General features: G+C 42.4%; 1 protein-coding gene across 2 annotated transcripts in view; it reads right to left on the bottom strand.

Moving 5' to 3' along the window:
- The window catches only part of SLC35D1 (solute carrier family 35 member D1), a 28,036-nt gene extending 17,040 nt beyond the window's left edge, over window positions 1-10,996 (bottom strand). For both annotated transcript variants that reach the window (XM_054979778.1, XM_054979779.1), the window contains exons 1-7: window positions 10,770-10,996; window positions 9,812-9,845; window positions 9,638-9,724; window positions 6,416-6,483; window positions 4,779-4,850; window positions 2,485-2,553; window positions 1,347-1,449 (exon numbers count right to left, since the gene is read on the bottom strand). In XM_054979778.1, coding sequence (XP_054835753.1) covers window positions 1,347-1,449; window positions 2,485-2,553; window positions 4,779-4,850; window positions 6,416-6,483; window positions 9,638-9,724; window positions 9,812-9,845; window positions 10,770-10,990 — 654 coding nt within the window. In that variant the 5' untranslated portion in view covers window positions 10,991-10,996. The remainder of the gene's footprint in view (window positions 1-1,346; window positions 1,450-2,484; window positions 2,554-4,778; window positions 4,851-6,415; window positions 6,484-9,637; window positions 9,725-9,811; window positions 9,846-10,769) is intronic.
- Window positions 10,997-25,870: the final 14,874 nt, after the last annotated feature.

Below are 25,870 nucleotides of genomic sequence, written 5' to 3'. Positions count from 1 at the left end.
GCTGAATATGCCACTTGAATCAAAAAGCCAAATGCAACTGTGGCCAGTGACTGATGAAACTATGTGGACCTTGGTCTGTACCTGCATGACTTTTCTTACAGTCTTTGTTTGGACCTGCGAGTGCATGTGCATGCTGTTACAACAGAGAAATGCAGATTGTCTTGATTAACACCCCAGTCCAAGAGAAAACACACCCATATGGGAATTAGGCAAAGAACTGTCTTGTCACCATTTATGGAGACCAATAGGTAGAACACCTAATAACCATTTGCTCACTTGCCAAGAAGAGGCAGGATAGATCTCTGTTGATATCTGGAGTTAGGGTTCTAAAGACCAAGGATGTGCTGCACATGCACCTTGTTATGACTGGATAAAGGTGAGTGGCAGGAAACATGGTGACTCAGTCCCCATTTCAGGATAGGTCAAAGTGATCAATTCTCAGATGGGAAGCAAAGAGTTTAGCCTACACTGGACAGGGTGTGCAAGCCAAGAACCAGGGAATGGAGAAAAATGGAGTGAGGTTTACATCGACCAGCCTCAGTTTCAGAGTTCTAATTTTTCTTATGACCATTCCTCTGAAAGGAATGTCAAGGTAAAGCCAGAGACATGAAAAATTTAGCTAGCCTCATGTTTTAATTCTTTTCTTATTTTGTATCATTTGTGCTGTTGTTCTGATACCATTTTTCCTGTACACTTTTGCTTCCATTAAATAGGGATGTATGTTAGTTGGATAAGGACTTTTTTTCCTTTTTAAAGATTCTAGACTGTTACCAAAGTTCTTACACCTAAACACCTAGCTTATGCATGAATAAACCAGATCTCCAAACTGGGCTAGAGAGTTAGCAGAGAGAGTAATGGGGGAGTGTGTAGCTTCTTAGGCATGCACACAGAGACAGCCCTGTGTGTGCATGCCTAAGAAGTACTCCACGCACCAACAGGAAGGGAAGAGCAGACAAGTTCGAGTGGCAGCAGAATTTTAGCCAAATGATATGGAGGAGGGGGCAACTGGGTTCAAGCCCTCTCTCACAGATTCCCATCTCATCCCAAGTGAGGAGCATGGCGGATGGGGACAGTGACCTTGGAGGTATGCAGAGAGGTGAACTAATACTAATAAAAAAGAGCATAGGTGCAGTAGAAGTTAGCATTCTATTTCCTACTTTTTGTAAAGTATAACTGAAATAAGCATGATCAAATAAAATGATCTGGAATTAAATATAATTTTGATTAAGACACTGAACAGATCAACAATACTGGAGAATCAATACATTTTCTGAAGAAAAATGATCAACATCTGCCCGATTACTAGTCAATCAGGGTAAGATTATTTCACAAAGAAATGAACCTACCTTTGAATCTAATTTCTGTTTTACATATGCACCATTTGCAGCTGTCAAGACATCATTAATCAATATAAAAATGTAACCTTCCAGATCAAATGCCAGGTCAGAACTAAGAGGGAAAAGAAGATTTCAAAGTCGCAGAGAATATATTTCACACACAAATACCAAATAAGCATGAGCTACATGCAGAACAGGCACCTGTACAAAGATCACACTTGCAACAGATTGAAGTGCGACTGTTGGAAGAAGGTACTGGGCTGCATAGAGGAGCATGTCCTGCACTAGAGGTTCCATGCACACCGAATGTATGATCAATTGTGTCACTTGTGAGCGCAGCCAGCATTAATCATTTGGAAAGAAGTTTGTGGGCTGCAGCTTCTCATTTCTCTTCAGTATACCATCATCTCTACCACAGGTGACAGCACCAATCGTATGACAAAAGTAGAGCAGAAACAGGAAGAAAATCTTCATGCAGAGAAGCCTACACCATGACCAATGTCTATGAGGACCCAAGTAAACGTTGAGTGATACCACCAGGAAGGGGCAAGCTTACATTTCTTTCAAGTACTCCTAAGCCCGGGGCCCTACAATAAAGCAAGTTTGATGTACTAATTAATTGACGTTAATGCTCGCAATAGCTTAGAAGAAAGCCAGAGGGAAGGTGGAGGTAGCTGAATGAATTAGCTGAAGAGCAGGTAAGCTCAAGGAGCATCCCTAAGAAGTTTGCATCCCTCTCCTCTCCCCCCTCAGTGGGGCTTACTCCCAGCCTTAAACCCTTAATCCTAATCAGGGCTGGAGAAACAGTATCTTCAAGCCTTGTGATATTTTCTACCTCAGCTCCAGAATCATCTGCCAGGAAGAAGCAAAAGAGACATGCAATTTGAAAATAAACCAGTAACATCTGCATACCTCAGAGTCAATGCACTGATCTTGGTACAAGCATGCAGCAGCATATTAACTGATCTAGGAAGTTACTTTAGCCAATAGTGTATTTTCAACTTATTCCCACAGAACATCAACCAAATTTCTATTAACCTTGCACTAACCAGGCAGACTCTCTATTGTGATAGCTTCTTGAAATATTCATTAGCATAAAAACTGTTAACAAAACCCAAGCTATTTTTTTAAAAGCTCTGACTCTTACCTTGCAGCTACAAATGCACCAATTATCATTGCGAATACTGTCATCTGAATTCCCCAAGAAAATTTTTTCCTGACGGGAAAAAAAATCAAGTATTTTTCTTTACTGCAGCAGGTGGTCAGAGTTGCCACAATTCTTAAAATAGTTCATGATCTCTTGAGAGTTTTATTTATTTTCATTTATACCCTACCTTTCTCCCCAATGAAGACCCAAGGTTGTTTACACAATTCCCCTTTCCTCCATTTTATCCGCACAACAACCCTGTGAAGTAGACTAAACTGAGGGTGTATGACTGGCCCAAGGTCACTCCGCAAGCTTCCATGGCAGAGTAAGGATTCAAACCTGGGCCTCTCAGATTCTAGTCCAACACTCTAACCACTAGACAATGCTGGCTCTCGTGAAAGCTCATGAAGCAAAAATAATCAAGAAGAATTCTGATGGGGGGTGAAACTATACAAGTCTTTCTTGGATGTTTCCCCTGTAGCCATTTGCATTGCTGAAGAAACAAGCTAGGATGACATGAAGACTCTCTGGGTTCTGAATGAATGACTCAGATACAATACAGCTGATAAATAAGCAGCTGCTATGAAGAAATCTTGCAAGCAGCCCATCATGTGATACTTGATGTATAACAAATTGTATGTTGTAGTGGTGGACTAGGATCTGGGAAACCCAGGTTCCGCTCCCACTCTGCCACGGAAGTTTGCTAGGTGATCACAGGCCGGTCACTAGGGTTGCCAGGCATGAACTGGCAACCAGCATGAGCCCAAGGGAGCATGGGGGGACAGCCATCAGGCCAAAGGCTTCAGGTCACTTCAAGGGAAAACTTGGAAGTGACATCACATCTCTCTAGGAATCCCTAGCAATTCCCACAGAAGATGGATGCCACTTTCAGGTTTTTCCCAGAAATGTCACATTGTTGATGACCATGTAAAAAAGTTTTCTCCTGTCATGACTCTAAGCCGCAGGAGGAAAAAAGAGGCGGGGGACCAGCTATCCTAGCAGTCACACTCTCAGCCTAACCTACCTCACAGGGTTGTTATTGTGAAGCTAAAACAGAAGAAGAGAGGATGCTGATGTAAACTGCTTTAGGTCCTCAATGGGCAAAAGAGTGGGGAATATATATATATATATATAAAACATACAAAATAACAAACCACAATACAGAAATATTTAACACATACGGTTTCAAAATAAGATCTTGTTCACCCATTCTATCTCCTCTTATAATCAACTCCTATCTTATATACTGCCTTCTGGACAGATTATCGCCATACTCAGAGCAGTGAATAAAGTCACTGTTATTACAATCCCCACAATACATCTGGGGAGCTGGGGCTGTGAGGAGTGGCTTACCCAAATGAAATTCTGAGGTTTTAAAACTAAAGTAATGAATCCTGAAGTAATTCTTTTTGTACCTAAGCTCACAGTCCACACCCATGGTAAGGACAAATCCACTCTCCACTGAGGAGGGCTCTGCATGAGAAACTCCCTCTCCTACTCCCCTCAGTTTGGGAGAGGGAAAAAAGCGTATTTAATATTGCACTGAGAAAGGAATGAAGGGTCTCTCATTGCTGTGTGAATTGTGGAGCTACTTGCTCCAACTCTTTCTTGTACTTGTTCCAAAATTCACTGCAATAAGCAATATCATATCATGCTACACTTTGAAGCAAGGACCGCCACTTCAAAATTCAGCACAAAGTAAGAAAACTCACTGGAGGGCAGTTGTCTCATCTTGCTGAGCTTTGAAGCAGGTTGCCTGCCTCTTGGGGGAAGCGAGCTCTAATCATTCTAAGCTTCAGATCAAAGCTCAGCACATCATTAGAGACTACCTTCACAGAGTTCTCCAACATTCATACAGGACTTTGACTAGTAAACCAAGAAAAAACATGTGGAGCAAACACTGGTCTATAAAGTGCCATCTATAAAGATCTTTTATCAAGGGGTTGATCAACAAGCCATGGTACAAAATCAAGATAAGCTGGATCCTGTGGAGGATTTCCACTGATGGAAGGTGCTTTAAACCAATTCTGCCCTGCTCCAGACTCCTGTCCCCACTGCAGGAGCATTTCAGGGAGTATTTGGAGCTATGGTTGGGGGTGGGGAGAAGAAGCAAGCAAGAAAGCCATGCTCTGTTGAAGGAGACTTTTCTGTCAGTGGATATTTGGGAAGAATCCAAGGCTTGACACCTTGAGTTGACTTCTCATAAAACAAAAGATCTATAGGAGAGAGCACACAGGCTGCACTTTCCATGTGGTCCAGAAAGTGGAGGTCTACTGCACAGTCTCATAACTTACTTGAGTAAAATTCCTTCAGCAAACATTGTAAACAGAATGGAAAACCTTCTCAGGACCGTAAACATTGGCAGGCTGAAACAGAAAAAGGGGGACAGTTTTGGACAAGGCCAATCACACACACACAAAATTACAATCTACTTAAACTGTTGCTCCTGGCAATATCATGCTTAAGAAGTTATGATGAATGAGCAGTCTTGCTTCTAGTTTATTCTGTTGGAGCAAGTGAGACTTTCAGTGTGCAACAGTCTATTTAAAGTGCCATCCTAAGTAGTGTTACACCCTCCTAAGACCGCTGGACTTAGGATTTAGAAGGAAGTAACTCTTCTTAAGGTGGCACTGCTATTCACCTTTCTAAGTTTATTGCTAAAGCTAATGCCTTTGGGCAGCATATTGTTTACTTTTTTTCAAATAGCAGTATAGATGCTTTGGTCTTTTTGAAAACAGAAAAATTTCTCACAGGTTAGATATAGTAAACTTTTAAGAATGGCTTCATGAATGTGCCCAGAAACAAAGATGCCACTAAGAAACAGAGAGCAAACATTACTGGAAACATGAGAGAATAATGCTTTTATCACCAGGTTCATGATAAGTCTGTAACAAGGAATAAATAATCTATTGCACTAATTATTTGCCAATATCTTGGTAGGAAAATAACTGTATTTTGTTTGAATTTTTTGACAATGTGGAGAGCACAGGAGAGGGAAAAGCAAGAGTCCCAGCCTGATGTGACACGTTTACTTGAAAGTAAGTATCACTGGATTGTATTCCCAAATCATAGCACATAAGACTACAGCCTAGCAGTACTAACATCCTGGTAAGCTGATGTTATATGGGTAGAATGCCCTAGCAGCTGCAATCTTTACAGAATTACACAGTGACTGGCAAATTATCTCAACATTCCCATAATTGCAAAAACTGCTGAATCTCCAGGGCTCTCCGCATTTTAAAAATGCTTTACACTTGCCCTCCTCAGGCTAAGAGGTAATATCATAAGAACGCCAGCTGAGCCCACTTTTGCCCTTCTATATCTATGTCAATCCTTTTTTCTTTAGCTATGATGCAAAAAGAAAGGTTATTCTGCAAGTAACATTTCTACCAAATCTGCAAATACTATCTAAGAAATAATAAAACATGCTGGGCTTGGAACCTAACAAGGATTGCCACCTCCAGGTGGGGCCCGGAGTTCTTCTGGAATTACAACTGATATGCGGACTACAGAGATCAATTCCCCTGGAGGAAATGGCAGCTTCATGGGTGGACTTTATGGAATATCCTTGCTGAGTTCCCTCCCCAAACTTCCCCCTGGAATTGCCGCTAAATTTCCAAGCTTGAACTGGCAGCCCTAAACCTTTGCTACTGGTGAAAAACTTGCACTTGCAGAATAGAAGAGATGATTTTTAAAGAGTCTCCCATGCACTGAAGATCTCCTCCATTCTTGCCTATGCTGTTTCTGAGAGTCTACAAGAGGTATGACTTAAGGGTGGTTAGAGCAGGCTGTAGCTGGAGGAAGGACACAGCAAAATTCTGCTCTGTGTCCTAGTTCCACTAGGTAGGATCCAAACCAGAGATATTTTGTCCTTACTTGAAGACTTAAGGAAAATTATAACCTAATTAATAAGACAAAAAGTTATCCATACTTTAGTTTCTTTGTGCTGAACAGTCCTGTGATTTGGTTCCCAAAATATAGAAGAGGTAGTGGAAATGTCTACAAAATTATAAGAGGAACAAAAGAATATTTAAACAAATGGCAGTGTCTGCTAGAGATTCATATGATTACATAGTTACATAATTGGAACACTTTTGCTAGGTATATAATATTTCCCTCAGGAAAAGCACAATAATGCTTTATTTGTAGCACACAGTCTTTGCCTGTAGAACCTATATAGTTTTACAGCCTTAGAACCAGTGTGGTTTTATAGCTTTAGAACATGAACACACACATCCTTCCTTTTCTCAAGAACACATTTAACTTAGAGATACCATTTGAGAAAACAAAAGGTATATTCAATCACATCAAAATATTTTGTCTTCAGGGTAGGCCTAATGAGATGGATAGGGAATATTTTTTTTAAAAAAAAAAAGGTTTATTAAATCAGGTAATCCATTTCTACACATAGGAATCAGCATTAAACATTATGCCAAATACAGATGAGTTTCTTTTATAATGCCCAAATTTGTGTTTCAACTGGATCTCAGAAACTGGGAAAGCCACAAATGAAGATGACTAAAATAAACCAGATATGCAAGCTTCCTTAGAGGTAAGTCACACTGGGATCTTTATGTTTATTCCTAGGTAAGTGCACACAGGATTCACCATAAGGCTTTAATTCTATACACAATTAACTGGGAGGAAGTCCCTTAAATTTAATAGAATTTACTTTCAAATAAACTTGTATGTGAATGCATAATAAAATACTGAACTTGGGAACACTTAAAAAAGGGGGACGAACCTGCCCAACCCTAATAGCCTGACTAGCATTGAGCATGCTACTTGCCTTCAAGAAACAATGTCAAGGGCAAGGAAGCATGGGCAGGGGGAAGCACAGCAATGTGAAAGCCCAGAAAAAAGGGCGGGGGACAAGAAAAAGTCACCCCCAAGAAGACTGTTTTTCCTATTTTTATGATGGAAAAAAAATGGAGATTTAGGGAGACACTTTAAAAAGCTCCTTTTTTACTTTTGGCATAAGTGAAATGCTTTTTACACAAAACTTTTCTCAGAATGTATAGTATGAAAACAATTCTCTAAGTTAACTTATAGTAGATAATGATAATTCCTATATTGTATACTATAAGCACATACAACACATTTTCAAGGATAAGTTTATTGTTTAAAAGTGAATAATTTGGGCAACAATTAATATGCTATAATGTATTTGATAAAATATTACAGAGTTCTGTGCTATCATGTTTAACTTGATATCCAAGTATGCTGGTAGACCTATTGTGACCGTATGAGACAATTTCTGTCCCAATAATATACTTCCTTTTCTTTTATATAAAATTTATTTCCTAATTTTAACTCCGTCTTTTTGTACCTCTCAGACACAAAAATTAAAATACATTAAATGAACTCTGTAGGTATCAGGTATATCTGTAATTTTGCTGGAAAAAACTAACACATTTATACCTCTAAATTCCATAAATGTGTCAATTAACAAGATTTTATAATTTAATTATAAGTGATACATTTTATGTAAAGCAGCAAAATAATTTTAGGTTTGACAGGAAAATAAGTATCACATACATTTCAATTTTCCACAATGCTTTTGGCAGGGCAAAAATTGGTGTCGTCGTCCCCCTCCCCATTTCAAAATGTATGGAAACTTTACATCTAGGGACAAAATGGGAGGAGAGAGTGTTGATCTTGAGTCCATAACAGCTCATAACTTCCGGGAAAGAGAAATTAGGATTTAAGGTGGATGCATATCCCAAGCCCAATTTTCCTTTCCACTTCAGGATGCTATAAGCTTTTAAACTGACCACTAAGAATGTGTTGGCGGCACGGTGTGTGTGTGTGTGAGAGAGAGATTAAGAACCAGAAGAAAAGTGCTTCCTACAATCCCAATTTATAACAACACCCTCCTGCCAGGATTCTTTTGAGTTCAAAGGGGAGCAGCGCACCGAACAGTAGCCTGAAATGTGAGTGTACAATTGGTATTGGGGGATGTACATATCCCCCAATTTCACCCCCACTACTCCCCTCCCAAAAAACCTCCGTGATGGAGCACAGAGACGAAAAAGTAAAAATTAAGAATTCTAGCAAAATCCAATGAGGGCATATTCTACAACTGAGTCTTGGAACACTTTTCCTCCAAATAGGCTCTTTGGATAGTCACCCTAATCTACAAGAGATCCAATGAACAATCCAAGAGAGTTTTTCATTTCGGGAATTTTCCCTACATTTATTACCTGCTGTCCATGGAAACCATAGACAGGAGGAAAAATATTTTTCTTTAAAAGCTCCAAAGAATCACATTTCTGTTCTTCAAAAATTCACCAGTACCTGGAAAAGCACATCCATCCATATGTTACAACACATAATGGAAGGTGGGATAAAACCCTTTATAACTAGACTTTTTAAAAAAAAATGTACAGAAAAGGGTTTTTCAGGGGGTTTTTATGTTGAAACATAAGCGCGCACTTTTCCTGGGGTCCCCCGATGCTCAGGGTCATAGGATCAAAACACTGTCCAGCATTGTATTATTCAAATTCTGGGATAGGTGAGCAGCTTCCTACTTGCTACACCCCAACCCTCAGCTGCCAAGGCAACTGCCCTGTAGCGGTAGACTGGCAAAGTTCAAGACAGGTGAGAAGGATGCTGAGCTAGCCTCGGGATCAGCAGCATCCCACTAGAACTATTTACAGGAGAGGATTTTCTAATATTTTATTCATCTACCACATGCAATTTCTCATGGGCTCCCAACTTGGCTTTTTGGATACCATTTTCAACACTTAAAATTAACACACTGAACCCTTTACCAATTAAGATCCATAATGGCACTTCCGATTATCTTGCATTCAATGCAATAGGACATTGTGCCATTAAATCCTGTTGTTGCAACAAATCTGTCATCTGGAGTTTTTGCTTAATAGACTAAATTCTGTGAAGATGAAGAAATTCAAACCTTTCAGTATTATCAAACAGAACTTGAAGTTTGTTCAAGTTGTACAGTAGCAAATTAATACTTAATGAGTTCTTTGAATTGTTGTACACTGTATTGTATTCTTCCTGCAGAATAAATACAATGAAACAATTTAGAGCACCCTCCCCTAGCTCAAACACACACAATGCACAAGAGATATTATGCTTCTAGTAAGATGATTCACAGATGATGGGGGGGGGGCGGCTTATACCATACCTTTCGAGGTATATTTCTGTCAAAGTCTGGAAACTTCACCACCCTGAGTGCCTTTCCCACCCAGAGGACAACCACTGTAGCCAACATCTGTGGAAGAAGCAAGAGAGATCACTATTTTGTTTTCCTCCATTCCCTGCCCTGATAGAAAAATTTTAAATCAAGATTCCAACTAACCTGACCTAGTCCCACACATAGCGAGGAAGGAAATCTACAAACAAACAAAACCAAGTTAAACAAAATAGCACAGACCTTCCTGTGCCCTTAAAAACATGGCTGATGACAGGCAAAAACAGCATGTCTAGTTTCATGTAGCAAAGAGTGCCACAATTCCCTGACCAAAATGGAAGTAAAGAAATTTGGAGGCATTAAAACTGTCTTTGCTACTGGCAACCAACGCCCCTGCATGCTCAGTCCCGACACGTCCCACGGTATTTGCACAGAGGCTGGATGGCATCGGTTCCTCAACATGCATCTGCTCAAACAGTACACACACGTACACGCCGAGTGAAAGCCCAAAAAGGAAGAGGAACCGCTTGAAAACGGAGCAGCGCAACAAACGAAGGTTTGCAGAGCTCCAGACAGTTTCGGGGGTGGCCGCCTTGGTCTGCAGTAGAAGAGCAAGATTTGGGTCCAGCAGCACCTCAAAAAGCAACTAGATTTCCAGGGTGTGAGCTTTCGCGAGTCAGAGCTCCAGTTCTTCCCTGGAAATCTAGTTTGCTTTTAAGGCGCTACTGAACCTAGAGTGCATGAATGGGGCCGAGGGCAGCAGCATCTGTTCTATGAGGCCCTGGAGGTCGCGGGGCGGTGGGGGGGGGGAGCTCTAGGGCTCGAAAGGGACGCCTGGCAGCTTCAGGGCAAGCACCTACAAGTGGCCTTGGAAACGCCCCCCCCCCCGAGACCGTGGCCAAGGTGCTGTCTCCGTTATTTGCCACGGGCAGAGCCTTCCCCAGCCTGGTCGAGCCGTTGTAAAAGCCGTGCGTAGAGCGGCTCCCAGCAGCCGCCTGCTGCACACAACGAAAGGCTAGCTCTGCCCTCGACCTGCCTCCCCGCCCGGCGCACGCGTCGGCGCTGCCCCAAACTTCCTCCCGCTTGCGCCGGCGGCGACGAACTTTGCCCGGGAGGACTGGCTTACCCGTAGCTGGTGAGGACACTCTTGTTGACCACCACGATGAGGAAGGAGCTGAAACCGTAGAAGGCAGCGGCCAGCAGCCTGAGGCAGACGGTGAGGCTCGGGGCCGCCGCCATGCCCGGCTCCTCATCTCCGCGAGCGGGGGCTGCTGGCGCGGCAGAGGCGGCGGCGGGGGCTTCTCCTCTCAGCCCAGCAGCCTGACGTCTGTGCGCGGCCGCCGACATGCTTGCAAGCGGAACGTCAGGCTGGGCGGGTAGGGGCGGAGCCCAACAGCGAGCCAGCGGCAGGCGGCTGGGCGGAGGCAGCGAGGCGCGCGGGGACAGCGGCCTGCGCTCATTGGGAAGGAGGGCGCGCGGTGGGCGGCTTAGCCTGGGCGAGGGGAGCCGGTCTCCGGCAGCTGGTGCGCTCCGGGGAGGCAGCGCAGTGCGTCCGCCCTTGCTCGTGCAGCTCCTCTGAAGTGGAGCGCCCCATAACGGGGTTAGGCCGTTGTCCAGCTGCAGCGGCTTGCACAGACTGGGCTGCCTAAAGCCGGTTAGCCAGGCATCCTGAAGACTGTAAGGGGGAGGGACTTCCGAAAGGGGCTCCTTTCGCCATGTGAACCCGGGCCTCAGCTCTTGAATCCCTTTCTTGAGACCAGGGCTCGGTTGTTGAACACGTGACGTAATGGTATCGAAGGGGGTTTCCCTGAGCGTGTGCTTATTATAAAGGGGTGTTTTGTAGGATGCCTGAGAGCCCTAGACAAGTCAGATCTGCCTCAATCGGGGTGGGGTGGGGGTCCGGGAAGGGAATCGTTTATTTGTTTTTGTCGTTCTTATCTAGCCTCCATCTCTCTGCAGCCTCATCACACCACGCAACAGTGGGCTGCTGTGGCTCAGTGGTAGAGTGCCTACTTTTATACACTGAATGTTCTATTCTCAGGTATTCTAATATTAAGTGATACCAAATATCTCCTCCTGAGACTTTGGAGAATTGCTGTTGGTCGTAGTAGACAGCACTGACCTATGTGGCGGCCGGTAGTTTATATGGTGAAAATAAAGGACTGTATAGAGCGCCTTATACCCCAACTTATGGGGTGACCCAGGTCTGACTTGTTGGAATAGGCGACTCAGCCTGCCTTTGGACACTGGGGGGTGCTGCATGTCTCTTTGAATGTAATGTATAAGTCTAGCAATCTGCCACTCTCTTGTCTAAGGTGGGAACGCCTACTGACTCCTCCTCTTGCCTCTGTGCCTCTTGGGAGATTTCACACCTTCCCTCATGCTCTTCCAAGAGAAAAGATGTAAAGCCACCATGCTCCTCATGGAGCCCTTCTCTTTGTCCGCAAACCTGCACCTACAACCTCGCTGCCTAGTTTCAGGCCCTGGTATTAGACTAGAAAATGTAACTCTTTAGATAGGATCTTTCCCTTGTTATTACCAGAAGATATTGCTATGGAGAAATCTGCTACAATAAACTGTAAGTTCTATCTTTCTATGAATTTTGTCTGAGGATTAATTAATGCACGTTTGTAAGGCTTTAAACGCTTCTGACTAAATTGCTCTGCTATATGTTACTCTGCTAAATTGCTAAACTAAATATATAAAATACCATAACCTCTAACATGACTGAGTGCCAGTTCATATGTCAGAAAGGCCTTGTGTCACCCACCTGGCTGCCACACACCTCCCCCAATCTGATGTGCTCAATTAATTGCTAGATAAGTGCAGGCCAAATTCTGAGTGGGACAACAAGGAGAGATAGCTCAACCCACTCCCTTGCACAGTTTTCCTCATCTGATACATCCCTAGGAGCTGCTAACGTTTGCTGTGCATAGCCATCGACCAGGCAAGCAGCCGAGCCTTGGAGCCATTTCAGGACAGGAAAGGGGGGAGGGGGTTAAGCCTCTCTCCCCATGCACTCTAGTCCTAATTTAACTAAGGCCTGCACGTGACTAGGAATCATATTTCAAGCATGGAACTCCTAGACCATGCCTTTCAGCGAGACACAAGGACATGCACATTGGCCCTTGGAGTTGTTCCGTTGATAGGACAGACACATGCAGCCTTGTGGGCTAGAGCTGGTTAAAAAAAAAAAAACTAAAGAAAAATTGCTCAAACAGAACAACTTCCTCTTTTGGCAGAGTAACTGGATTGGGAGGCATCATGAATGTGGTAGATACAATGTTTCTTCAACTTTCAATAAAGCTCTGCTTCAACTCACAACAAACACAAGAAGAGGAATTAAAAAATATCTGACCATAATGTGGGCACACAATTAGTCGGGAAACCATCATTCCATTGATCTGAATCTGTTTACACAGCTGCTTCCTTTGATACATAATCAACCAATGGCTGATTGATTTAGAAGCTCATACTTCGCCTTTTAATCTGATGCTATCCACAGCTGTTCAAAATAGACTGCAATACAAGAAAGATAGGGCTAGATGAAATGTGGCTCCTGGCTTATCTCAGCAGTGGAGAATCTAAGATGTGTGTGTGTGTCTGGGGGGGGTGGGGTTGATAGTAAACCTTTGCCCAGCTTACTGGTGTTCCAGCTGCTGCTATTTTTTTGGATCCACAGCAAGCAAAGCACATAACACGCAAGCAGCACATACTGTTACTATCTCTGGCATTGGACTAGAGTCCAGGAGATTCAAGTTCGAGTCCCCACTCTGCCATGGAAGCTTGTTGGGTGTCCTTGGCCAGTCACTCACACTCAGCCTAATTTCCGCATAGGGTTGTTGTGACGATAAACTGAAGAAGAGGAAAAGATTGTACGCCACGTTAGGTTCCCATTGGGAAGAAAGAAGAAGCATAAATAAAGTAAAATAAAACTACCTGTACTCCTTACGCTACCCAGGGTTAAAGCAACCTAGAAAACCATTTCCTGCCAGAGAAACAGTGCACAGAGGCAATGTTAATAGCAACCCATTCCCCAGTATGGCTCCAAGCTATATCAGACCCCCTGACTACTTTTTAGAGCTGAATTAGACATTTGGGGTCGAAGTCCTGCAGGGATCCATTTTGTCCACCGTGCTCAAGCCCAGTCTTGATATTCATCCTAAAAATGACTGTATAGTTAATAGTAAATTATTATATATTTAAGTTGATGAGATATTTTCTGCCACTGATTGCAATTATTGTGGACTAGAACATGGCAACAAATGTGGACAAAGCAATTCTTGGGCTGAGTTGATACCAATATGCAGATGACACTCAGCTTTATCCTGTGCTTCCAGCAGATTCCAGGGAGGCTGTAGAAACCCTGAACTGGTGCCTGGGGCAATTTTGGAATGGATTAGGCCTAGCTATGGGACCAAAACAGCCTTGGCAGCCCCTGGTGGATGACCTGCAGGATAGAGAGAGTGTTAATTCTCCTGGACATCTCAGTGGTTTCAGAAGGTGGTGCTGGGGACTGTTTTCAGCCCTTGGGCTGTGGGTTTCTGCAAGGCCCCATCTTATCTCCTATGCTTTTTAACATCTACATGAAACCACTGGGTGAGGCCATCAGGAGATCTGAGCTGGGTTGTCACCAGTATGTGGATAATTACTCAATTCTACCTTGCACTTCCAGCTGATTCCAGGGAGGGTGTAGAAACCCTGAACTGGTGCCTGGAGGCAGTTTTTGAGTGGTTGTGGGCTAATAAACTGAAAATCCCAACAAGATGGAAGTGCTACTGGTGAGCAGAAGGTCTGACCAGGAATTTAAGGTGTCATCCATTCTGAATGGAGTTGCATGTCCCATGAAAGAACATGTCGTAGTTTGTAGTGGTCTTGGACCCCAGCCTACTGCTGGATAAGTAGGTGGCAGCTGTGGCCAGAAGTGGCTTTTTCCAGCTTCATCTGGTTATTTGTTTGTTTATAGTCTGCCTTTCTCATTGAGAGCCGAGGTGGATTACAACAGTGCGAGTGAAAATACAATATAATCAACAGCTGGGACATTCACTGAGCAAAGTACAATGATGAACAGTTAGGGCATTCAAGGAAACAGATACAATACAGATTAGTAGCAGAAAAATCTTAAACAAGCATAAAGCTGAGCACAGAGATGAAATCTATCTGAAATAAAGCATGACAAATTTCCATGGCATGTTTATCTGTGTGGAAACTCCCTAATAAACACATATCTACATCAGCAGATGGTACCTAATAGCATAGCATTAAGTTCCTGTCCCTATCAAGGCCTGTGTCTGAGCTATTTCTTATGAAATAGCAGCCTCTCCTGGGCAGAAAAGATCTGTCCACTGTGATTCATGCCCAGGTTACATCTTGATTAGATTACTGCAATGTGCTCTATGTAGGGCTGCTCTTGAGAAGTGTTCAGAATCTTCAGTTGGTGCAGAATGCTGTTGCCAGGGTGTTGACTGGAGTGGGTTGTAGGGACCATTTCACTTCAGCCTTAGCCCATCTACACTGGCTCCCAATCTGTTTCATGACACAGTTAAAGGTGCTGGTGTTGACCTTTAAAGCCCTATATGGGTTGGGACCAACGTATCTGAAAGACTGCCTACTCCCTTATGAATCTACCCAACCTTTACGATCATCTTTGGAGGCCCTGTTTCAGGTGCCCCCACTTTCTGAGATTAATTAATGTTTCCTTTTTCCATAATGTTATGGAATCTAGCTTATCTAATTCCTTTTGTAATTCTTTTATTTGGATCTACACCTGTGGGTTATACCTCCTCATTTGTTGTTGTTGAAGCATTTCCAATTCCTGAATCTTCCTTTGTCTGTTTTGGTACCACTCCCTTTTAATATCTATTTCTTTCCTTATACAATAACCTCTTATTACTGGTTTCGCTGCATCCCACAGGGTGTTGGTAGCTACTGTATTCCAGTTTTCCTTAAAGTATAATTTAATCTGTTTTCCTATATAATCCTTATCCTCTTTTTTTGCCATTACTAAGTTATTATATCTCCAAGGTCTCATACTCCGATCCATCTTCAAGTGCACCTCCACCCTTATTGGGGCATGGTCCAAAATCCAAATTGGGTAAGTCCGAACCGCTTCAACAGAGAGTGTTCTTGATTCCTTAACTAGAATGAAATCTATAAAGGAAGAAGTTCTAAACCTATTTGAGAAGAAGGTAGGAGTGGGTTTTTGACAACATGCATCATATACTTCCTTTAATCACCATTTATCTACGGTACTTTTCCCATATTTTATGATGTTTTTAGCCTTTTTAATTACTTTATTTAAAAAACCCTTTTGACCTCTATTGGGTGTGTATAAGTTTAGGATTGTAAAGTATGTTTTATTTATTTTACCTCTAACTAATACATATCTACCATCTTTATCTTCCAGCTTATCTACTACCTCTACATTCAAATTTTTAGTAGCTAATATTGCTACCCCCCTTGCTTTATTGGTCCCTCTAGATTCAGCAAGGGTTATCCACCCTGGGTTATTAAGAAGTGATCTGGAATCCCTTTTAGCTTTGTGTGTTTCCTGGATACACGTTAGGTTAATAGCTTCTTCTCTTGCCATCTTACCTAGCCTATATCACTTAAGATTTGAGGATAAGCCATTCACATTCAGTGAAAGTATTTTAATTAATCTAGCCATGATCCTTGGATGACTTCGTGCCCCGCCCCCGTAGCCGAAGTTTATTAGCCTTTATTCTGTTATTTCCCCAATCCCATCCCCCCCTCCCTTGTGAAAGAGAATTTCTTCTGCGGTTTTCCACCCGTTCTCTCCACATTCTGGAGATCCTGCATCCTCCCCCCTCCCCCACCTCATTCTTCTATAACATTAGTTAGATTTGGCCCAAATAGGGTGGTTACTTCCCTTTAACTTCTTTCGTCTCGGGAGTTTATTCTTGGCCGCTTGGAGCTGCTTGACCTTGATGATCCGTCCCCAGCGTCTGCGTTACTCTCCTGGTCCATATCATCCTCTTCCAAATTGCTGGCGTCCAGTCCCAGCTCGTTAAGCATTTTAATCGCCTCTGTTGGATTCCTGGCTCTATATCTCTTACCATCTCGGAACACAATCAGGGTTGGTTGTTGGGGGTTTTCTGGGCTGTATTGCCGTGGTCTCGGCATTGTAGTTCCTGACGTTTCGCCAGCAGCTGTGGCTGGCATCTTCAGAGGTGTAGCACCAAAAGACAATTCTCTGTCTTTTGGTGCTACACCTCTGAAGATGCCAGCCACAGCTGCTGGCGAAACGTCAGGAACTACAATGCCGAGACCACGGCAATACAGCCCGGAAAACCCCCAACAACCATCGTTCTCCGGCCGTGAAAGCCTTCGACAATACACAATCAGGGTTATTGGGTAACCCCATGTAAAGTCAATCCCTTCATTATGAAGTCTTTGTGCGTAAGGCTTCAGCAACCTTTTTTCCTGCAATGTACCCTGACTGAAGTGATGGGTTACAAAACTTTTATTTCCTTTGAACTTCAGGTCTTTAACCCTCCTAAGGACTTTAAAGACTCCATCTTTTAATTTTTCTCTTGCAAAAGCAATTATCACCTGTCTGGGTTCTCCTCCTCTTTGTTTTCTAAACAGCCTATGCGCTCTTTCAATCTCCTCCCTCTCCACCTGGGTGCCATTTTCTTTGAACCACTGACAAAGTACTTCTTCTAATTGCCTTGGTGTTATCTTTTCACTAATACCAGATATAATCATGTTCCTCCGTCTTTGACGATCTGACTGCCCTGCTAAGTTCTTTGCCAACTCATTTATCCTTCTCTCATTAATGTCGGCTTTTTTCTTTGCCTCTTCAGCCATCTCTTTCACTGCGCCCATCTCCTGTGCTATCCGTTCAGTATCTTTTTTCAAGGTTTCTAGGTCTTTTGTCACTCTATCTTCAAATTTAGTTAGCTTTTCTGACAATTCTCGGATGTTTCGAGCCATGATTTGGTTGTTTAGTCTGTATATAGCTATAGTTAGCTTGCAGCAGGAAACTCTGGTCGCACACCCAGCTGCTGTTTTCTCTGAGTTAATTTTCCTTTCCCTTTAGCGTTCCAGCTTTCTTTCTTGTCTCCTCCTTATCAGAGGCACCCTTTTAACTCTCCCGAGCGATTTATTACCTTTTAGTATCCCTTTAGGGCCATAAATCTTTTAACTTGGTGGAGCAGGTCAGAGGCACGTCTTCTCGTAGCTAGCTCATGCGTGGATCTCCCTTTCTGAGATTAGATGGGTGGCAACCCAGGAGAGGACTTTCTTGGCTGTGGCACCAAAACTCTGAACTCTCTCCCAAGGGAAGGGAGTCTGTTCTCTTCTGTTGTCAGCTTCCACCAGTGGGTGAAGACTTCTTTATTTGGCATACCCTCAGTGATCCCCCTTCATACCCAATGTTTTAATTGTTGTTTTTAAATCTCTGATTTTAACTGTTTTAATGATGTGTTTGGGTTGATTTTTATCATTTTATTATGTGATTTTAGTATGTATGTTTTAATTTGTTAGCCAGGGCAGGAACGGAGGATATAAATTTGGTTCAATAAATAAAAATAAAATAACAAGCTGAAACTTAATCCTGACAAAACTGATGGGGGAAAGGTTTAACCCATGAATAAGGATATCTCCTGTTCTGAATGCGATTGTGCTCCCTCTAAATGAGCAAATCCGTAGCTTGGGGGTGCTTCTGGATTCAGGTCTCCTGTGGATGAATAGGTAGCAACAGTGGCTGGAGGTACCTTTCATCAGCTTCATGAACCAGCTGTAGCCCTTTCTGAATGGCAAAAATCTTGCCACTGTGGTACATGCCCTGATAACTTCAAGATGGGACTACTGCAATGGACTCTACATGGGGTTTTATTTATTTCAGATTTCTATTCCACCCTCCCCGCGAGTGGACTCAGGGCGAATAACAACATACTAAAAATGCAATTAAAAAATTCATGTACATTAAAAACAACACTTTTAAAACAGGATGGTGGACAGGCTTCACAGGGAGGGTTAAGATTTTATACATCCCTTTTTTCAGGCCGGCAGAGGCCCAGCCTTAGCCATATGCCTGGTGGAACAACTCCGTCTTGCAGGCCCACCGAAAAAATAGTAGGTCATGCTGGGCCCTAATTTCAGCAGACAGAAGGTTCCACCAGGTGGGAGCCAGGACCAAAAAGGCCCTGGCTCTAGTTGAGGCTAGGCGGGCCTCCTTGGGGCCAGGGACCACCAACAGCTGTTTGTCCCCTGATCAGAGTGTTCTCCAGGGAATGGGGAGAGACGGTCCCATAGATACGCTGGTCCCAGTCCACACACGGCCTTATAGGTCAATACCAGAACCTTGAATCTTATCCAGTACTCCACTGGCAACCAATGCAGCTCGCGTAAGAACGGTGTTATATGTACCTTATTTGGCACTCTCGTAATAACACGTGCCGCTGCATTTTGTACCAGCTGTAATCGAGTTAGGCTCAAGGACAGCCCCACATAGAACGAGTTACAGTAATCTAGCCTAGAGATGACTGTTGCTTGGATCACTGTAGTTAAGTCACGGGTTGACAGGTAAGGGACAAGTTGCCTGGTCTGCTGCAGATGGAAAAAAGAGGACCTGACAACTGCTGTGACCTGTGCCTCCATTTTCAGGGAGGCATGCAAGATCACCCCCAGGCTCTTAACCCTCAGAACTGGCACTAACGGTGCCCCATCAAGGGCTGGTAGCCAGAGTCCCAGACCTAATCCCCCATGGCTCAAGTACAGGACCTCCGTCTTTGTTGGGTTCAGTTTCCGCTGACTCTGCTTCAACCAACCAGTCATGGCTGCAAAAGCATGTTCCAGGATATCTGGGGCTAAGTCGGGCCATCCGTCCATCATCAGATACAACTGGGTGTCATCTGCATATTGATGACACCCAAGTCCGAAACTTTGCACTAACTGGGCAAGAGGGCGCATATAGATGTTAAACAATAATGGGGAGAGTATTGCTCCCTGTGGGACCCTGCACACCAAAGAGTGGCAGGATGACAATTTCTCCCCAATCGCCACCCTCTGTCCCCAACCATGGAGAAAGGAGACAAGCCACTGTAAGGCAGTCCCTTGTATCGATGTGGTGGTGAGTCAGAAGATCGTAATTGACTGTATCGAATGCTGCCGACAGATCCAATAATATCAGCAGCGCCGAGCCACCTTGATCCAGATGTCTACGAAGATCGTCTGTGAGAGCGACCAGCAATGTCTCTGTGCCATGTCCCAGATGGAACCCGGACTGGAAGGGGTCTAGAGCTGAGACATCCTTTAGGAAGCCCTGCAGCTGTTCCACCACCACCTGCTCAATCACCTTTCCCAGAAACAGGAGGTTTGAAACCGGGCAGTAATTGACCAGGTCAGTGGGGTCCAGCGATGGTTTCTTTAAAGAGGCCTCACCACAGCGTCCTTTAATGGCCCAGGAAAAACCCCGGAGCCTAAGGATAGGTTAACAATGGCCTCCAGTGAGGACCGCAGCTCCTCAGCACTGGCCTTTACCAGCCACAATGGGCATGGGTCCAAGAGACATGTGGTGGGCATAACTGATCACAGGGTCCTGTCAATCTCCTCCCCAGAGAGTGGGCTGAAATGATCAAATATTGGCCCGGAAGATGACCAAGAGGTCTCTAGCTCATTCACTGAATCAACTGTGGCTGGCAAGTCGCGGCGGAGAGACAAGATTTTATCAGCAAAAAAGCTCCCCAAAGCCTCACAGCTAATATCCGAATTCAAAATTTGACGGCCTCCCTCCAGCAAGGAGACCACATTAAACAATTTTGCCAGGGTTGTCCTGGAAGACTGTCTGGAAGCAACAGCTGGTACAAAATGCTGTGGCAGAGTGTGGAGTGGGGTGGATCCAGTCCTATTCTAGCTACACTGGCTCCCAATTTGCTTTCGGGCCCAACTCAATATGCTGGTATTGATCTTTAAAGCCCTATAGGGCTTGGGGCCAGCATATCTTGACTATGTTTTTCCATATGAACCTATCTGGCCACTCTGGTCATCTTTGGAGGCCCTGCTTAAGGTGCACTCTCAGATGGGTGGCTACCTGAGAAAGAGCCTTCTTGGTTGTGGTGCCAAAACATTGAAACTCCCTGTCCAGGCAGATTTGTCAGTCTCTTGCTATCATTGTCTACTGTCATTGGGTAAAGACTTTCATTTTGTTTGGCATTCCCCCAGAAACTTTTATTGATCCTCCTCCCTTATTTGGTTATGGGTGTTTGTGTTTATATTTTTTTAATTGAACTGTTTATTTTTATATACTTTATTTTAAATGCTGTTTTAATGTTGAAATTTTAAATGGTTTCTTAAGCCATGTTGGAGGTCCAATTGGGTGATATAGAAATATTTTAAATAAATGAATAAATAAATTCTTCTACAGGTTTATTAGCAGGACTGAAGGGACTGCATACAACACAAAATCCATTTCACAGCCAGAGGTTCAATCTTATCACTATTTAGATCAATGACCAGTAGTCCTCTGCATAGACAGGTCCCTGTTGAATTCACCGGCATCGTATTGTGCTGTTGGTATACTTATAACTTGAGAACTGGAGGATATAACGGACTCCTGGTTTTGTTCTTGGGTCTTAAAGCTCATGTTTAATTCTGATTGAAACCCTCTTGATGATATTGTTGATATTGTACTGCTTGATATATCACGGTTTTCATCGAATGAAAATGAGTAGCGGGACCCTGAAAATGCCGTATTATCTACGCTAGTTTTGTCTAGGAAGGCTTTCTTGTCAGAAGCATCCTGGTTAATATCAGATTGGTCTCTCTGGATTGCTTTGCCTTCAATACAGTCATTTATTACTGAAAAACCGTTAACTGGAAGAGAGGAGTCAGGACAAGAGAGTTCACCATATGTAGTATACATTTTAACTGGCTTTGAGATAGGTATGTAGTCCACATAAACCACTCTTTTCTTAGAGACTTCTTCAGCAGGAATTACTGGCTTGTTCAAGGAGTCCAGGATTTGGGATTTTGTTCCTGAAATCCCACCAGTTGACACAATTTCATGTCCTATATCAACTTTAAGATTTACTCCACATACTATAAATTCATCTTTCTTATGAATGGGTTGTGAAACATTTCTTTCTTTTGCTGCTTCTTTCATGATAGATATGTTAGCCTGAGTGAAGCTTCCAGGCATTTTCTGCCCTACTGGTTTCCTAATTTTAGAATGCATGGAAGTACAACATTTTTTCTCCCACGATAAAATGTCAGCACTGAGGATTTGGGATTTGCTGAACAATATGGGCTTTTTCTTCTTTTTTGTTGCTACTCTTGAAGCAAAATTTTGACTTCGAAGTATTGCAAGAGTTTCATTATAGTTGTTTTGTAGAATTGGGTTCACCTGTGTAAACACCACACGTGCATCATGAGATGCTTTATCTCCATACTGGTCAACATATTTATCCAAAATAAATTTCTGTAGATATCTTTCATTGTTGCACAATACAGGACATGTTTCACTCATTTTCTAGAGAAGAGGGAAAGAGAGAGAGAGAGATGTAAACATCTTTCATCCAAATTGGTTAAGCAGAAGGATATAACACATGCCACTTAAAGTACTTTTGTCTGAACCTCTTTTCCACAGTAGCTGTGCTTGTGAAATACAAGCAGGCAGTTTTTAAATGCACTTGTTGCATCAGGTTTCTAAATAGGGATGGTCATGCTAGGAGGTGGATGACCAGAGGCATTTCAACCTTCCTGGAATTTTGATCTCAGAGATCATGTATGTGATATGTTGCATCTGAAATACGTTTTAAGTTCTCTGCTCCCTCTGCCAGTTTAGTTATGTGTTTGGGAGAGTCCCTTTTCATATGTGGGCAAGCTTTTCTGACCTTCAACTGACTTTTCTAGTGACAACAGAGTTATTAGGGGATTACATCAGAAGCTTATTGGACCAGCATTCAGGATAGTCAAGAAGGCAGTGTCTTCTCCTTTACTACCTGGAAAGGGGGTGTAGTGACATTTACTGTGGGGAAAGGTTGACATGTGAATGGTGATAAAGTGCATTAACTGACACTTTATAATGCACATGCGATTTCAGCTTATGATGAATTCAGAAATATATAGCATCAGATCAAATACAAACCCTGCTAAGGAAAACCATATTATCAATTAAGCTTGTACTTTTCTTGGAATAGTTTAAAGATAGCATCTATTTCTTAGATGTAAATTTAATCTACCCTTCCTTCAAGAAGGATGTAAGAGATCTGCAGTCAAGATCTTCTGTATTTTTTAAAATACTAAAATTCAATTGTAGCACAGAGGAGAGGAATTTAATCTTCCCCTCCTCTGTGTCTCTTTCTTGATTTAAATAATCTTCCCCAGTCCTCCCTTGAGTGGCAATGACTCAGATTGGGAAAATGAGATGGGGAGACAGGGTAATCCCCTTTCCTTGAGCCATGGCTCAAATCCATCTCCCACTGCTGTTTTTAGGGTTTTGTTGCTGTTGTTTGTATATAATGCAGCATTTCGTGGTCACAAATTGTTCGGTTCTTATTCTTGCAAAATTCTTTCAGGTAGGGAAAGCAGGCGTCTGTGGGAATTTGGGCTTTAAACATGTAAGCCTGGCATTCCCAGTCACTGCACTGGTCCTGCTGCATTTCAGTATTTGTAGCTTTAGTCGCATATGCTGTGATCAGACTGTGTTGAATACAGATATAGTCATTTGTAGAAATAATATAGGGCAGGATTCAGAGCTATAACTGGAGTTCTACTCCCAGTATGGATTTTTTCCCACTTCTCCCTCCTGCTATAGCAGCTACCTCCCCCTCCAATCAATTCTTTTTTTAAAAATCATTCATTATTAGAAAAGATCTTCCAATATATAAATAATGACATGGCTAGATGGATATAGATGATGTGTAGGGTGTTGCAGCTGGTTGGGAGTATCCCTGGATAGCATGTCCAAAAATGCCTTCTATTGTCTTCTCTTTTTTTTTTTTGAAAATTTTTATTAGGTGAGTACAAATTACAAATAAAATTTTTATTTAAAAACCTAAATATCAATTTCCCCCCACCCTTTCCCTCCCCCCTTTTCCTCAGACTTCTAACAGTTTTCCAACCCATATCTTATTTTATTACTTACTTATCTATTCCCTCTATATGATATTATCCCGTATTTCCTTAATAAATTAATAATATCCATTAAAATCAGATCTATTCAATACTTAAACTTAACAATAATTAAAACTTCACTTTAAATGGTAAAGATCCCTATCTCTAATAATTCTCCCAGTTAATAACTTTCAAATTGCCATAATTCCCCCTTCATGTCCCACTTTTTCTCCAAATATTCCTTCAATCTCCCCCAGTCCTTGAAAAATTCTTCAGAATTCTGGTCTCTCAGCCTTCTTGTCATTCAAAAATGCCTTCTATTATCATAGGGTGGAGGGAGAAGTATCTAGCCTTAGTAACTGATATATTCCAATTTATTTATAGTGTGTCTTAACTGTCCTTAAGACAAAGATATCTGCCAACAGGCAAAAGTCAGGCTTAAGGACTAGAGTTCATCAGCCTTTTTTCCCAGTAAAAAGGAGTTTGTGTTTTGCCTTGGCTATGCTGAGCGCCTATTAACATGACATGTATTTTGCTGAAGAATCACAATACTGGTCTGTGACCTACCACTCCACTCAGCAAAGCTTCAAGCATTTCTCCAGTTTAAGGAGCCTTCCTCCATCTTAGTATGGCTCTTTTGTCAGCAGAAGAGTAGCTTAAGTCAGAGAAAGGCTTTGATCATGGATGAGAGCATGGCAGAATACACACCACTGCTTTTTCTTCAGAACCTGAAACCTCTTCTTAGCATACATGTTTAATAGTCAGATGGAACAAGGCAGGCAGTAGTCAGCACTGTTCTTCCCTCTCCCCTCTTTGCATTCAGATACGCCAATGAAGCCCTGCACCAGGTACCAAAAAGAAGTAGAACTTTTCTGTGGCAGTCTCATTCTCTAGAACTGCCGCCCCTTGGAGGTTCAGTAGGCACAGTTTTTCTTCTTTTTACAGAGGGGACTGACCCTTTTCACTTCTGCACTTCTGTTTATTTCCATATTTTGGTATTCTCCAGAAATTGATGCCTGTTTTCATTGTTCTGATGTTGCTGTTATTTTCCTTTTGATTTTTAGATTTATTTTTAGACATCTATTTATAACATTTTTATCCTACCCTTCTTCCAAGGAGTACAGACAGTGTGCACTGGTCTCCCCTTCTTCATTTTAGCTTCACCACAACCCTGTGAAGTAGATTAGGCTGAGAGAATGATTTAGCCCAAGGTCATCTAGCAACTTTCCATGGCAGAGTGGGGATTTGAACCTGGGTCCCCCAGCTCCTAGGTGAATACTTTTAACAACTGCATTATGCTGGCTTTTAAAATTAATCTTGAATTTTTTTTATCAGAGACTGCCTTGGAGGTTATAATAACTGAAAAGCAATCTATGGAGAAAATAAATGAAATATAAAAGGAATTCCTGTTGTATATCAGAACTTCTCTCTTTTTGCATCACTTATTTGTTCAGTGTCCTCTATACCCAGCTTGGAAATTGTTTCTGACATGATTTACATCACACTCCAAAATCCTTCCTGTAGCTTTATTAGATAAGGTTGCAGAACCTAAACCACTGAAAAACTGTCAATTTCCATTGTTTTCGTAATGTGGTTTCTGAGTTGCAACATGACATAGAACCAGTTGAAAATTATGCAGAAATGCATACTGCAACACTTTAACTATATTCCTATGAAAACGGGCACATCTCATGAGGTTAGACATATGCACATTAGTCAAGTGTCAGAAGGCATCTTACTACTGTGATCAATTTATAACATCATGAAAATCAGAGTTATTCATGCAACTTGGAAATTGGTACCTATGTTTCAAATGGAGAATGGAATATCATATTAATAACTTACTAGCATATAAAGAAAGTTGTGAAGGTGGTAGGAAACAAAATATTACCATTGGAGTAGGTGGTTTTGTTTTTGGCAAGTCAACTCTGATTATTTTGGCATTTGGTCTCTCAATTTCATCCTCAATGCTCAGAGGGATGAAGCTTTTCTTCTCTTTCAAAGCTTCCTCCTTGGAGTCAACAATAGTCTTCTTAATCCCTTCTCCTTCAGTCATTAAAATATCTTCAGAAAGAGTGTCTTTTCTTTAGAACAAACATGAATAAAAAGCAGACATCTGGCATTTAAATAAAGGGTCATAATACCATT

This window comes from Eublepharis macularius, chromosome 5 (assembly GCF_028583425.1).
Source record: "Eublepharis macularius isolate TG4126 chromosome 5, MPM_Emac_v1.0, whole genome shotgun sequence".
Classification (NCBI taxonomy): Eukaryota; Metazoa; Chordata; class Lepidosauria; order Squamata; family Eublepharidae; genus Eublepharis; species Eublepharis macularius.
Note: the sequence above shows the minus strand (reverse complement) of the source record. Positions and strands in the feature narration are given on the sequence as shown.